This window comes from Calliphora vicina, chromosome 3, assembly GCF_958450345.1.
Source record: "Calliphora vicina chromosome 3, idCalVici1.1, whole genome shotgun sequence".
Taxonomy (NCBI): domain Eukaryota; kingdom Metazoa; phylum Arthropoda; class Insecta; order Diptera; family Calliphoridae; genus Calliphora; species Calliphora vicina.
This window is the reverse complement of record NC_088782.1, coordinates 527,479-544,565: the sequence shown is the minus strand read 5'-3', so window position 1 is coordinate 544,565 and position 17,087 is coordinate 527,479. Positions and strand designations below refer to the sequence as shown.

The 17,087-nt window shown below is 30.9% G+C and overlaps 1 protein-coding gene across 1 annotated transcript in view; it reads left to right on the top strand.

The window, feature by feature from the left end:
- The first annotated feature begins 11,295 nt into the window (after window positions 1-11,295).
- Window positions 11,296-17,087, top strand: part of LOC135953092 (DDB1- and CUL4-associated factor 8) — a 30,884-nt gene continuing 25,092 nt past the window's right edge. The window contains exons 1-3 of the mRNA XM_065502761.1: window positions 11,296-11,639; window positions 11,768-12,338; window positions 14,155-14,619. Coding sequence (XP_065358833.1) covers window positions 11,527-11,639; window positions 11,768-12,338; window positions 14,155-14,619 — 1,149 coding nt within the window. The 5' untranslated portion in view covers window positions 11,296-11,526. The remainder of the gene's footprint in view (window positions 11,640-11,767; window positions 12,339-14,154; window positions 14,620-17,087) is intronic.

Sequence of the window (17,087 nt, the reverse complement as noted above, 5' to 3'; positions counted from 1 at the left end):
AGTCGCTTTAACGATGTTCATCTGACCATGTGTTGGTAGAAATAGGTTTTCCGAAGCCCCCAGATATACTACGGACCCATATGGTTTGAATCCCATGAATCCCGTTTTGATTCATTTTATAGCTAGACAACATATCGGGCTTTATATAATAACACTGTCCAACAGCATTTTTGGAACAGACTAGCGACCCTATTATTCTGAAAGGGCATGTTGAGTAGATTATTTTTGTAGAATAAACTTATAGTCCAGCTGGTCTGAATTTTTTTACAATGGGTCAAAGTTTTTATTTTTCGATCGAAGTAGCATTATACTAACTGAAAAAAATGTTGTAAGTTAATATCTTATTGTCAGAGTTATATTGTGGAGTTTTATGGGGATAATTTTTGTGGAAGATCTTAACCCCCTATCTCCTCTCTTTAGGGGTAATTTTGACCCCTTTTTTGAGAAAATCGAAAAAAGTCCTTTCAAAAAGGACATTTAAGGATTAAAATATTCTACGTAATATTTTGCCGTAAAATTTCATTGGGGGTCACCAAAGACACAAAAGTTGTAAATAGAGCCCTTTACGCTTAATTAGCAAAATTACACGCTATATCGGGTCTCACATACATATATGTAAATACATGTAAGTTATCTATTTTATTTCAAGAGATATTTAGGTTTATTTATATTTTTTTAATTCTGCTCGATCTCTTTTTGGTTTTTAAGATATGGCGGGCCTACGAAGGTTCGACATTTTTTTTTTAAATATTATTATATTTGCTATAAAATTTCGAAAACAATAAAAATAACATGCTAACAGTTATCTCATCCCTATAAAAAGTTACACGCATCCAAAGTTGGAACATGAAAAAATGGCAATATTTTTTACGGGTTAAGATCTTCCACAAAAATTATCCCCATAAAATTCCACAATATAAATCTGACAATAAGAATTCTCTCAGATATTAACTTACAACATTTTTTCAGTTAGTATAATGCTACCTTCGATCAACGCTTTTTTCCAAACTTTGTAAGTATGTATATTAGTCAAGTTTAGTTTTGTTAACCCCCTGTCTATACCTGATAATTTTTTATCATGATAAACGTCAAAATGGTTGTCAAGATAAAAAATTATCAGGTATAGTCTTTATTTATTAGTATTATTGCTTCGTTATGACAAAATTGTTAGTGTTTTTGCTCAGACAATTTTGTCTTGACAACAAACGTCATTAATTGTTATGATAAATATTTGTCAAGTATAGACAGGGGATGGGGTAAAAAAATGTATATGCAATTTTGTTTATCAGACATACAGCATAAGAAAAAACATAATCATTCCTATTTTCATTTATATTTTAATACATTATATGACTAACAATGTAAAGAGTCAATATTTTTACTGGAAAAAAATAATAGAAACGGAAAAATATTATTTTGTTGCTCTAGATTTGTTTTTCACAACTTCATTGCATCTGCGGCTCATGGAATCAACCAGTTTCCATGCAAACGTCCTTGTCAATGTCAAATAAATCTTCCTGGATTTGTTCCCATAATTCATGCTTATTTTTCGGACTGAAACCCTCTAGCTTCCTCTTGAGCACTCCCCAAAGGTGTTCCATTGGGGATTCCATAAGAGGTACTTTGTTGACAGCAAACCAGTGTTTTGCCAATTTTGAGGAGTGCTTCTGACCATTGTCCTGCTGAAACTCCCATCTGAAGGGCATCTCTTCCTCAGAAAATGGAAGCATTATGATTTGCAATATATTTACATAGTCCAGGTTGCATGTTTTGTTCTTAATCCAATATATTGGACCGACACTAGAAGAGTAGAAACACCCCCATATCATGATGGATCTCATATTTTATTGCTTATTGTAACTGACTAAAGTGATCAAACACATAAGACTACTTGATATGGAATGAACATGTTGTGATTTTAGAACTAGTTCCTAATTTCTTTGCTGAGTAATGATTAATACGTTCAAACATATTTCATCAATAGTTTTATTAATGCTTTTAATATTTTTTTCTTGATAACATAGTGTATCTAAAATTCGACTTGAATCACATCATTATCATTAGATCTCTTTAAACTTCTGTACTATGTGTGTTTATTTTTGAATGGCTAGTGAGTGAGACAGTTGTTTTTTTTTGTTCAGCATATTGGTAATTCAGGTTTTCAAAAAAGTACAAAAAACTGTCTTATGGTCGTTTTACCTGACTGAGTAAGTTGTTTTGCGGTTTTGAAAAAGGCGAAAAAACACTTACGCTCAATCAGAATATGCATAAACATTAGGGTGGCCCCAAAAAATGTTGTGAGTGTTCCCAACGAAAATAAAAGTTTAATTCATTCTAAGATACCGTTTCACAAAATTGTTGTTTTGGTATTTGGTAAGCTGGACCAAGGGACAACAATTTTATTTTTATTCACAAAAATATATAAAAAAAAATCCTTAACTTTTATTTTAGTTGGGAACACCGACACATTACTTTTACTCCATACAAACTGGGTCCACCTAATATACAATGTACCTTTATACGTATGTATGTATGTATGTATGTATGTATGAATTGTATGTATTTCTTTTGCATTTCTAGCCTCATGATATTCGTACTTTTTAGAAAAAATTAAGAAGAATACAAAATTTAATGAAATTATTGAGTGGGAGAGGAAACTTGGCTTAAATGCAGAAAATAAACACAGGCAAAAAACAACGACCGTTTTAATTTGATGATGGAAAGTCTGAGTCATGTAAAAGATCGTTTCTAACAGGATGCAGAAAATTGTGTTTTTGATTTTTATACACTTAACCATGAGTGGCAAGGATACAAATCGTTGGTCTCATGTAGAAGCCCCTAACTCAAATAATTTTAAGGTAAAATCAGTATAGAAAATGTATTAACAAAACATGTACGCAACAGTTTTTGAGTCTGAGAGCACTTTGTGAAGTATTAGGCCGAGGCCACCCAATGAGCGACTAAGCGGCTAAGCGGCGAGCGTCAAAAAATTAAAACATATTTGTGCTGAAAAATAGATTTTTCAATAGGGATGCCAGATTCAGATTCGCAAAAAGCTGGACATTGGGTTTTAAAAAGCTGGACAAATCAAAAAAACTGGACACTAAAAATATGACCGAAAAAATGTAAATTTTGGTTTTGTGTAAATATTTTTTTAAAATATATTTATATCCATTGTACACGGTGCTACAGTAAAAAAAACTTGGAAAACGTGGATATAGCGTGGGTATAGGTCTTGTTGAGTACATAAAAATTGTGTAAACAAATTTCAAAAACACCCTCAAATTCAGAAGTTATTCTAAAAACACGTGATGTTCGTCAACTTAACGACTAGTAACTCTGTCAGTTATTGTCGGATTTTAATTTTTTAACGTGTTTAGAAAGAAAACTTAAAATTACGTGCATTTTTTGATACATTTGTAAGTTATAAATTTTATGAAAGGTTAGTTCTTTGCTTTTCCGTAACTGTTTAAAATTTTGAAATCGGAAATGTGTGAGTTGTTTCAAAGTAACTCAAAATTTTGAGGGTGTTTCAAAATCTTTGAAAACGGTATTTGTATGTCCTCACCTAGGCTCATAATCCCCACTTGGTCGCTTTTAAAGCTTAATATTTTTTTAATGGGTAATAAAATCGGCTGATTTTTTTTTTTTAATATTTAAGGTAGTATTTAAATAAAAATTAAATCAGTCCATTTAAAAAATCTTAAAAAGTAAAAGTTGAGAAAAAACTAATTTTTTTCCTTTTTCGAAAATTATTTTTTTGATATGTCGTAGCGAATTTTTTTTTTTCAAAATGGTTTTAACTTTGGTGCCAAAAAATTTGTTATGTATTCTACATTTAAGGCTATTCATAAGTAAGGTCATTATATCGTGCAATTCTAAAACTGTACAAGAGTCATTTTCAAGAGCTGTAAATTCCTGCATTATGTTTTGCATAAAATATACATAAATATGCTTCTGATAATCCTTCATGTTTACATTCTTCTTCTTCATTGACATCATAATCAGAATTCCATATGACACGTTAAGTTATTACTGTGTACTAATTAGAGTAAGTAAATTTTCATTTATTTAGCTGGACAAATTAAATTTTAGCTTGAAACTGGACAGGCATCAAAAAAGCTGGACAATCCAGCCAAGTCCAGCCTAGCTGGCAACACTAATAGTAACTAAGATACAATTTTTCAACAAGATCGTTCGAGAACTCACTGATTTAGAGGGGGTCATAGTTTGACATTTTGGTCAAACAGGTGTTTTTTCTTATCCATTTAACTTATTACTTATTGTTCTTAGCAACATGTGTCCCAAATAGTTTAGATGGATCATTCTTCAATCTTTCGAAAAAAAATATTTAAAAAAAAAAAATAAAATATTTTTAATATTTTTTTCCGAAATCAAACTTTTTTATTTTTTTTTAAAAAATTTTTATTCTTAAAATAAAGCTTAAGCTAAGTCTACACGATATGTTGAATCAGCATATTTATGTTGAAAAATTTGCTATCAGTACCAACATATCGTGTAGACATAAAATTTTTTCAACATACGTATGCTTAACCACATATCCATCATATGTGGTTAAGCATACGTATGTTGAAAATGCATTTGTTAACATTTCCAACAAACGTATGTTCACAAATTTAGCTTATCGTGTAGATAACATATTTTTACTTTTTAACCAATTTCCATCGTTTGCTGACAAATATGATATTTGTTGAAAAGTTTATATAAACTTTTCAGCATAGGGCAAATTTATTAGCATATAGAATATATATTTTAACATGTAGTCTTGCCTTATTTATCAATTTACTTCAAATTACAGCTATAGTTCTGATTTAAAATGTAAATATATTGAAAATATATATTTGTTGGAAGATATTTATGCGCCTAAAATAAGTTTCAAAAAAATCTTTGTTTTAGCATCAAAATAGTAAAAAAACAAAAATTTTTAAGGTACAAATTGATATTTATGAGCTACTGAAAGTGCCTAGACACGTTCAGATTGCATTGATATGTTCTCAAGAGTTGTTCAGCTTTTCCGTAGCTACAACTTTGTCAAATACTGTTAGTGAAAAATTAGGAATCCCTGTAAGTTATTATAAAAAAAGTAAAAAAAAATTGGTTTCCTATATTTTTTTCAAAATAGGCCACGAAAAAGTTATTTTGTTGGCAAAAAATGTAAACAAAATTTGTTTTGTGGAGTCTCAGCTATATTATTGCCATATATAGTAAAGCGGTATCACCAAGTTTGAATTAGCTGTTGGCCAAAAACTGATGACACCTTTTTTTGAGGGCCCACTGGTTTTCAGAAAATTGGTCATCAAAATCGCCAAACTACCCTTTGGTAGTAGAGTCGAACCTATACTGTTCAGTCCGTGTGTTTTTCCAAAAGTCTTTACTTGTTGCACAGTGTAATTTGCCCTTTGGTATTTGGACATTCGAGAAAAAATTTGCATTTGCATATAAATCCGATCACTAGTCGTTAAATATTTTTAGTATTATTATTCTAAAATAAACAAGTAAGAAAGAATAGTCGTTCAAGTACTGTGCAATAATTGCGCTAGATATCAAGAACGCTTTCAATTCGGCGGAATGGAACAATATAAATTCATCTCTGCAGAATTTGAACGTTCCAGAGAACCTTATAAGAATAGTAAAATATTACTTTTCCGATAGAACCCTGTGGTATGTGACGGACAATGGGATTGAGTCCCAAAACATTTCGGCGGGTGTTCTTCAAGAATCGGTCCTAGGCCCTAGGCTACTATGGAACATCATGTACCGGATGAAGTGAAAATTGTTGAATTCGCGGATGATGTGGCAGTAAAAGTCCAAGCTCGGAATCTAGAAGATGTGCAGATATACGCAAACGAGGAAGAAGCGAAATTGTTTCCATGGAAAGAATGAAATATCTGGGCATGATCATTGATAACCTACTAAATTTCAAACGACATACTGAGTACTCATGCCAAAAGGCTACTAAAGTCGTGAATTCATTTGCCAGGATAATGCCAAATATAGGAGGCCCAAGGCAAAGCCGCGGAATACTTCTATCGAGAGTGGCAAACTCTATACTGCTGTATAGGTCACCCATCTGGAATGGTTCACAAAGATGCACCTTCAGGAAGGACATGATGTCCATTTTACCTAGAAGTTGTCTACGCGTACGAAGCGGATACCGCACCATATCTCTTGATACATCATGTGTACTTTCGGGCATAAACTAATTACTGCAGTTCAAGAATGTTCAACGCTTTGGGACATCAGTTAACCACAACCCTGCCAACAATTACTATCCAAAGAGTGTCCCAAACGTATCATCTTCAAGTTGAAATTCATCGAATATGATATCGCTTTCTTATCGTTATAGTGTCTCAGTGCGGGAAAAAACGTTCCACTTTTCTAATACCTACCAATTGTATCCATTTAGTGCATTTTAATAGCATCTCAATTAGTTACTCCCCTGTAGAGATGCCAAACGGGGAATACCGTTCCCGAAAATCCCGGGGTTTCTTAAACCCCGAAGCCCGGGATTTTTTTAATTTTAAATCCCGAGATTTTCGGGATTTTCCAAATCCCGTTTTTCATAAATAAATAGGGGAAATTGTCATTTTTGTGTGCCTTTTTTATGCATTTTGACATTCTACATGCCCGAATATCGCAAAGTGATGTTCCTGCTACAACATAGTTAATAAAGGAAAACGGTATTTTTGGTTTTCCTAGAGTGGGGCTCTGGAAAATCAATTCTTCACATTTTTTGTAAGTTATCTAACAAAACTCAATTTAAATTCTCTTCAAACGAAATTGATTTTATCTCAGATGAGGAGCTCGATCAAAATTAAAATATTTCGATTGCTCAAAGGCTAAAAGATATTATTAATAAATGTAAAAAACCCAAATAACAATAACGAAACCAAGTTATAATGTAGATTAGCAACTTGCAAAAGAAATAGATCACTCGGAAACAAAAGTCGTTCCAGAATGGCAAACGAAACCATAGATGCAATAGTATGCTTTTTAGTGTCTAATACAAATTAATTGCTAAATTTCATTTGTAAAGACATAATTATGTACGTTTCTTTCTTATAATTTTCGGGATTTTAGATTTCCCGAAACCCCGGGTCGGGATTCTTTACCAAATCCCGATCCTCGGGATTTTCAAAAATCAGTCCCGTTTAGCATCTCTACTCCCCTGCCATTAATTACTATCCAAAAAGTGTCCCAAACGTATCATCATTATAGTGTCTCCGTGCGGGAAAAACCGTTCCACGCATATGATACACACAAGTTTATACTTATATTTATATCTAAATAGTGTACAGAGAGAAGATAATGTTTCCAATTCTGCTTCTTGCATTAAAATGGAAATATTTTATTGCATTCCAGTTATGAAAACACATTACATTAAATATAAATAAAATAATGATATAACTTAACATGACTTTAATTTTAATATAAAAAATATATATACATTACCAAAAATACCAGCTTGGCAAAGCTAAATTTAAAACAACCTTAAGCAAAAGCAAACAACAATGAGATTTTTTAACTCAATTTGTTTCATTTTTATTTCGATAATTAATTTAATAATTTATTTGACATTTTGAAACAAATGTTCATACGACTCAACATACATATTATCAACATATCGTGTAGACACAGCAATTGTATGCTAACTCATATGTTGAATTATCATTTGCTGGCATATGTTAAATTAAAACAATTTGCTACTTTCCGCATATCGTATAGACACCTAACATATTGAATATACTGATAGAGGCATTTGTTGTTATTTTTAAGCATATGCGTTTAAGCATACATTTGCTGATTCAACATAACGTGTAGACTAATCTTTAGATATTTTCCTTGAACACCTATTTGGTCGCTTAGTGTGATGCGTGTGGTATATCTATCAAAATAAATATTTTGTAACTCAAGATATACAATTTTTGATTTTTTTGAAAAATTGTGTCTGAATTATTAATTTTTTTTAGCTCAAACAAAAGCTTAGATATTTTCCTTGAAGACCCTTTTGGTCGCTTAGTGGGATGCGAGTGGGATATCTATCAAAATAAATATTTTGTAACTCAAGATATACAATTTTTGATTTTTTTGAAAAATTGTGTCTGAATTACTATCCAATAGAACCTTGGTGCAAATTTCATCCCGATCGGAAGACATCGATTTCAAAAGTTGGTTCACTTGACATGAAATGCTCCATTTACATTTTCTAACTGAAATAAAACATTGATTGCTAACGTGCAGTTGTTCTTTCCATTACCTTTTTTTTTGTCATGGATGTTGATGGTAAGGCGTGCTAAAGCTTGTCTAAATTCAAGAGAAGTTAATAATTGCGATTCATTGTTACTGAAAATGTAAATTTCTTCCTATTTCCTCCTCAAATCGTAAAAGAGGCGTAGCAGAACCTATACATGGCACCCCCAAATCTGGTACAGTGGATCAGTAGCTTTTCATAGTAGGTAGCATATGGTAACCCATAACCGTCTTCAGTGTCACTCATTATCAATCAAACGGAATATTCTAGTAGTTTTATAGGCCTGAATATATAAACATTTTTTTATAAAAATCATAAAATATTGTAGGGAAAATTTGCACACTCTCGACCTTTCATGCATATTGGGACACCGGTGTCCTTTACAAGAAACCTCGTATTGCGGATACTTCAAAATCTTCTTTTATAAAAAAATCACTTTAATCACAATCATTACTTACCATTCTAACAAAATCAATCGAAAAACTTCACTTTTTAATATTATAAAAAAACCTTCGACATTACAAAAAACAAAGTAGAGTTATTTGTTTTAAAGAAAATTAAGTTTTGTTTATAAATAGTCAGTTTGTATTGCAGTTGATTACAATAAGTGGTTTAATTTGAAAAAACCCATGTTAAACATTTGGGACACCGGTGTCCCATATGCGTCAAAGGGTTAATACACCAAGATCAACTACATTATGAAACTCAACTGAAAAACGAAATCATTGTGACTTATCAGGACACATACGAAATGTGACAAAAACACCAACAATATACATATGTAGGTGATACATACTATAAGTGTGTTCGCTTACTTTCCAGTAAAAATTATCCAGTAACTTTAATTTAGAGCGTAAAAATACATTTACTCTCAATCTAAACAAATATCCAAAAAAGTACGCGAACAACAATTTGTAAAAATAAGTTGTATTTTATTATAAATCAATTTATTTATTTATTTATTTTTTTTTATTTAATTATTATTTTCAACAACAACCTATTGGCCATAATCGGTTATAAATTTCTACTTAATAAAAATTTAAAACGTTTGTTTTGTGTTATTTTACTTATTTTCTTTGCAAGACTTATAAATTGTCATAATTTTCAACTTTTTTGTTTTGTTTACATTTGCAACAATATGTTTAAACATATTTTTTATGTTGATATTTTTTACTGGACAAAAAATGTCCAGTAAAAAATATCATGTTCTCTATCTACGAACTGTCACTTTTAACCAGTGATGTTAACCGTACGGTAATTACCGTATTGTACGGTAATTTAGTCCTCCGTACGGTAGGCAGGTAATTTCTACATTTGTACGGTAATTTTAAAAAGTTATATTTCCATAATGTGTCTACATATGATATACATATTTCTTATTAAAATAATAATAAAATTTTGAGGATTATGATAACCAACTACCGCTACCGCAAGTCTTTCAAGTATGGATATTTCAACATACAAATTAGTATTCAAAACTGATTGCAAAAATTTTTTTGAATCAAATCAAATGCAATCATTAAAAACATTGACGTAATAAATACCCAATTGCTCGATACCAATATTTCTGTAGTTCCTTTAGTTTTGCATTTCCCAGAAGCTGTTCAAATGGATGAATTTAATGAAATTGATAAGGAATTTATGCTTATAAGGCAAATAAAAGATGTTGATGAAAATGGCATTCTGCTGCTTTACACACTTGGTCCTATATTCAAAACCCTCTATCTTTGATATTCATGAAAATTACTTTTTGATGGTAAAATGTTCAGTAAAACAGCCCTCATCTATGATGTGAATTTCTTACAAACATATTGTTTTTGCTATTTTATGTGCATTTTTGTTATTTCTCTATGTTATACAATTAATTTTTTCCGAATGCAAAAGTATATATCTTTTCAAATATTTTTTTTGGAATAATTTCTACTTGCAATTCATGTTTTTTTTACTAATTTTTGAAGCTGAACATGAATTTTAAATTTTTCAATCATTTAAAAAAATTAATTACCATGGAAATATTTTACCTTTTTGTTTTTGGAATATATAATTTCCATGGCATAACAATTAATGGTTGAAGTTGGAGTTTGCATAAAAAAGTGTCTACTTTTAAAGTGTTTTTTATCTTATGTTGTATTATTTGCCGTTATCTAAATAAATCACGTTAAAAACTGACAGATGGCCTAAATGAAATCAAAATAATTTAATTCTATTAAAATGCAAAATCCTCTATCTTATTTTCTTCTTTATAGAAGAAAAAATAAATAATGCAAAATTTTAAAAACAAATTATATATGAGATTCAGTAGTTCCTTTAAAATAATAATTGTAGCATACCGAATTTTAATAACTCAAGTAATACGCGAAATAACATTTTTTTGTCTTTCCTGAAAAGTTGTGTTTTTTAATATAGAGAGTTTTGAATATAGGCCCTCGATATATTGAATTATAAAAATAAACCTGTTTCAATGAGAAAATATTATTATTTTTGTGCAAAACTTTGGATACGGTAATTTAACTTAAAAAACGGTAATTTTTTTAGGGCTGTACGGTAATAAAAATTAAAAAGTTAACATCACTGCTTTTAACACTCTCTTGCTCTCTCGTTACAAGTTTTTAAAAGTAAACGAACGGAATCCCGTAACTTCCAGTGATAATTTGTACAAATTATTACAAATTATCAAGTACGCGAATACAACTTATATGAAACTAATTACGCTCAAAAATCCTAATGGTGAAAAAATAAGACAGATGTGTGATGATTTAGTTAAATTTAAGCCAAAATTCCAGAACATTACATATGCTCTTTTAAATTTAGCATATCAAAATTTACAATGTTGTCATCATCATTTGGTTTTAAAATGAAAACCTAAAATACTTCAATTTGTACAAGTAATCGATTAATTTTTTACTCACCATCAATTTCAGCATCACTGGACTTATGAATTCATATTTTAGTATTGTACGAAACACCCTGTTTAATTTACTGTTTATATTTTAGTCGTGTGTTATCAATAGTGTTTTTTGTAAAAGGAAATTTTTTAATTTAATAAAAGACAAAAATACAATTTGAAAAGTCAGCAAAAGCAAAGCTTTTATAGCAACTTTAAATTTTATGCAAAATTTAATAAAGATTAGCTATTTAGGAAAAAGAAATAGTTTAACTTTGCGTAAGAAACTAATTCTAATGAAATAGATTTTAAAAATTGGCACGTAGAAGATAAAAATAAAGAAAAAAGGTTTGCAAATTGGCAAATCGTAATGGAGGATGCTGCCGATAATCATGAAGAATCGGCACCGAAACGGAGCCGTTCTAACGAGGAAATCAAAGCAGATAAAGATGTTTTCTCCAGCAGTGATAGTGGACAACAAAGGTACGGTACTTAACTATTATTCCATTGGCAGATGTTTGAGTAATATATCGATTAAAATATAATAAATTTGGCTGCTTCTTTTTAAAATTGTTATTGCTATTGTTGTTGTTATTCTCTTGTGTTTATAGTCCACATGACAAACAGCAACAAGAGCAGCAGCAGAATGTGAGTGCATGCAGTAGCAACAGTAACAGCAACAACCACATCAACAACAACAGTGATAGCGGTTTAAGTTTAAAAATGGAGGACTCTTCATGCGGTGATGCCGATATAACTGGAGATACTTTACTTAGATCTGAAAATAACGACGAAAATACAATGGCCACTATAGCAGATTTCAATCAATTAGAAGATCAACAAATGTTAAGTAACGAAGGTGGTAGTACCAACATTGAAAACTTGGAACATGATGCCGAAAATGATGAACCGATTGCTGCTACTAATTCAGGAGTTGATCTTGACAAACCAACTACTTCCACAAACCTGATCAGACGTCATAAACGTAATCGTTCCCGTAATTATCGTGTGGCTGATCGGTCATCATCTTCCTCTTCCAACTCGGCAGACGAAAATCATGCAGAGACTCAACCTGAAGAACAAGCCGAAAGTCAGGAATCCGTTACTGCTGCAGAAGGTCCTGTATCACCTGCCAACAATAATGCGACGGAAGCACCGACACAACCTTCGCCTTATATGTTTGTGAGTATATATTAAAAAGTTTCAACTGTTTTAGAACATACTTTGTGTGGACGATCAAAACGTAAAAAATCGTATAGTAGAAACACATTCTACGGAAATTCTAACATGTTGGTTAACACGATGACATAAAATTTAAAATTCAGCCTTATCATGTAAGGCGTAGTCGTTTTACGACAACGACTGTTTCGTACTAGATTAAATAAATTATTCAAACTGTTTCATTAATCTAGTACGAAACTGTCGTTGTCGTAAAACGACTACGCCTTACGTGATAAGGCTGATTGATTCTGCTGTGGCTGAAGAATTGTATTTGAGTGACAAAAACTCTTGCCAACTGACCATATACCGATAGAATAGAAAAAATCTATGGATATAATGGAATCATTCGTTTAGCAATATACTATACCATCGCAATGAATCTGAATATTGTAAAATTATGAAGAAAACATGCATATAAAGAAGGTGAAAAACTGTTTTTTGGCCAAATATGGCTTACAAACTACTCACTAACAAATACTACTACATAAATTTGCAATCGCTTAAAATAATTTGAACATTAAACACTAAACAAGATATTAAATTAAACATGAAAATAAGAAAAAAAAATAAATTAAATAAGATATGATATAAATTATAAATTACGTTCAAAATATGATTTTTTATAAATTTAGTTATCTTCAATTACATGATCATTAAGGTAAAAATATTCTACAAGCTTATTTCTAAAGTTATTATCTGATAAATTAAATCTTCTTAAGGATTTGGGTAGAATATTCCAAATCCTTGTAGTTCGAAACTGAAATTGAACTGTTAATTCGAGGATAAATTATTTGTGGATTCCTTAAAGATTTCGAAAATTCAAAAAGTCTTACCAAGTACTCAGGGGTATCCGCTAAAATAATCTTATAAAACTGCAAAAGTAACCTAATCTCTATAAATCTACTAAATTTACACCCCAAAACGTTAATTACATAATCAGAAACATGTGATCTAATTGTAAGATTATAAACAAATCGTATAATTCTATTGAATAGAAGATTATACCTACGCATAAAAACACCACAAAACCCAGTAAAAACTTCAGCACAATACAACATGTTAGACATCAATAGTGCATGAGCAAAGTAAAGATTCAAAGAATATAATCTCCGAAGTTTATAATTTATTTTGTTACATAACCAATCTACATGTTTTTCAAAACTAAGATGACAATCAATATATACACCAAGACATTTTATACACTCCACAAACTCAATACCTACATTGTCAATCATAATAGACAGATTCACATCTGTCCGAGGTGACTTAAAAATTATCGCCTTGGTTTTATCATTATTAACACAAAGTCCACAATTCGACATCCAGTCAGAAATGTAAGATAATACCGTATTAACAACACATTCTAGGACATCAGTAAACTGATATTCCCCAGGAAATAATAACTGAATATCATCAGCAAAAACAAACAATTGACAAGAAAATCCCTCAACAACAAGCATAAGATCATTCATATACAATAAAAATAACAATGGTCCAATCACAGAACCTTGCGGTACACCACTTGTGACCAAGGAGTTTATAGAACGACGCTAACCACACTGAACAAACTGACTTCTTTTTTGGGTTTGTTGTACATATTATGTACTTTAGATTAAAATAAAAGTAAAACAATTTTTGTTTGTGGAAAATTAAAGAACTTAACATAAAGGGCAACACTTTATAAATTTGTTTTTCGTTTTTATAGTTTAGTTGTTATTGAAATGATAAATATAATTAATATGTGTGCATACAACTTAATGAATTTTTTTTTTTTTAGCCAAGTAATCACCATTCATCTTCAATTAGTAGCATATCCAGCGATAGTTCATCTGATAGCGATGACGATGAAAATAACGACGAATATGCAATGGTCACTATAGCAGATTCCAATCAATTAGAAGATCAACAAATGTTAAGTAACGAAGGTGGTAGTACCAACATTGAAAACTTGGAACATGATGCCGAAAATGATGAACCGATTGCTGCTACTAATTCAGGAGTTGATCTTGACAAACCAACTACTTCCACAAACCTGATCAGACGTCATAAACGTAATCGTTCCCGTAATTATCGTGTGGCTGATCGATCATCATCTTCCAACTCGGCAGACGAAAGTCATACAGAGACTCAACCTGAAGAACAAGCCGAAAGTCAGGAATCCGTTACTGCTGCAGAAGGTCCTGTATCTCCTGCCAATAATAATGCGACGGAAGAACCGACACAACCTTCGCCTTATATGTTTGTGAGTATATATTAAAAAGTTTCAACTGTTTTAGAACATACTTTGTATGGACGATCAAAACGTAAAAAATCGTATAGCAGAAACACATTCTACGGAAAATTCTAAGAAATTTTCCCCAAGAAACCATAGGTCTAAAATCAAATCCTATCTTGCGCATTTCTAATTATTTTTAATTTTTATTTCATTTATTTGTAATACAGAGTCTAAAAAGGCCAACATAATTATATTACATAGCATATAGTGCCTGATAACATGCAATATAAAATCTATAAATACCATAATATGTATATTAAAAATCCATAAGTGTACATATACAAGAATGTATTTACAAAAATAAATTTATTCAAATATTTTCATAAATTACATATGTAAATTATTTAGATTATTTATTTTAATTATTTCATTTATAATATTTAATTTTATTTGGCTCCCCAACCGTTAAAAAGTTTAAAACATTGATAATAATATTAATGTTGGTCCATCAGCAACAAATTTATATAATTAAATAGTAAATGAATCTATAAAAGAAAAGCAAATTACGATAAGTTACAAAATCATGAAAGGAACAGTGAAGAAAACGTAGAACATAGGACGAGATATGTTCACGACGTGTAATATTGTATACAAAACGAACAACCGCATTAATTAAACGTCTGATTCTATTCAAGTACACAGCACAAGTACCAGAAACAACTTCAAGTCCATATAATACCTGCGACATCAACAGTGCATAAGCTACCAAAAATGTCTTAAGATACCAAAAAGACTGTCGAACACAACGGAGAAGACTGTTTACATATAAAATAAACAGAAGAGGTCCTAAGACTGATCCCTGTGGGACACTAGATGATAGAAAACTAACTTCATTGATCTGTACAAAAAAATAAACTCACCCTGAAATTTCTTAATAAGTTGGTAGTGATTTAAAGAATTAAACGCCTTTGTTAGATCCAGGGAAATAAGAACACTGAATTCATTATTATTTACATATCTATTAAAAAAAACTATTAAAAAAAATATACTGAAATATCATTGGATAAAAGACGAAATGCTCAAAATAGGATTTGATTTTAGACCTATGGTTTATTGGGGAAAATTTCTTAGAATTTTCCGTAGAATATGTTTCTGCTATACGATTATTCGTGAAAAAAATCGAACCACCCTAATATACATACTAGGGTTCTACGAATAAGTAGTCTTAGACTTTTAGTAGAGTTTTAAAAGAAGTGTAAAATACACTGACTCAAACAATTGCCCGTACACTAAGCTTTTGACAATATTATTTATTGTAGTTTAAAAAATATGTATCGTACAATAAAAAGTTTAGTATTTTTAAAAACTACATTAGGTATATAAAATAAATAAAAACACAATAGAGGTAAAGACAATTTGAATTTTATTAAATAAAGAAAAACAAAAGAGTACTACAGAAACTAAGCTCAAAAAATTCTCCGTACAATATAGTGATTCAAACTAAAGTATAGCTTAAATTAGAAATTTAATAATTTTAATAGCGTGTATGGTATCCTTTAGCTTTAATGACATCTGTCAAACGATTTTTCATTGATAGTGCTAATTTATGTGTCGTTTCGCTGTCAATATTGCGCCACTCCTCAAGAATTTTTATTTTTTAGCATTTGTTTGTTAGTAATTGTATGTTGCCTAATTTTTTTTTCCAAAATTCCCCATAAATGTTCTATAGGGTTCAGATCAGGACTCTGGGGAGGATGTGGAAGCACTTGTTTTACATTATCACGTAACCATTCACTTACAATTTTCGATTTATGTTTTGGGTCGTTATCTTGAACGAATCGAAAATCATCTTTAATGCCCAATTTTTCTGCACTGGCTTCTAAATTTTCTTTTAATATATTTAAATAATGATGTTTGTCCATGGTCGTTTCAACAAATACTATATTTCCGACACCTCCTGCGGACATAGCATCCCACACCATGACACTGCCACCACCGTGTTTCACTGTTGCTTTGAGGTTTTTTAATTCGAGGGAGGTATTTTCTCTACGCCACACAAATCTCCGGCCATCTGACCCAAAAATGTTAAACTTGCTCTCATCCGTAAAAATTACCGTTTTCCAGAAGTCTTCCGTTTTGTTTACGAAGTTTTTGGCATACTCCAAGCGTAGTTTCACATTCTTTTTTGAAATAAACGGCTTCTTACGTGGTACACAAGCCTTATACTGGCATTGATGAAGAAAATTTCGGATTGTTTGTGCATTTAGAGCTACGTTTTCACTTTCTTTAATAATCCTCGCTATTTCCACTGCACTCATTTTTGGATCGAGCTTCACCATTCGTTCAATTTTCCGTCCTAATCGTAAATCAATAATTTTTTTGCGGCATCTACCTGGAGAAATTTGTAACAATACAGATTTTTTGAACTTTTCTACGACATATTGGACAGAAGATCGTGGCCATGATACTATTTCCGAAATTTGTCCATAACTTTT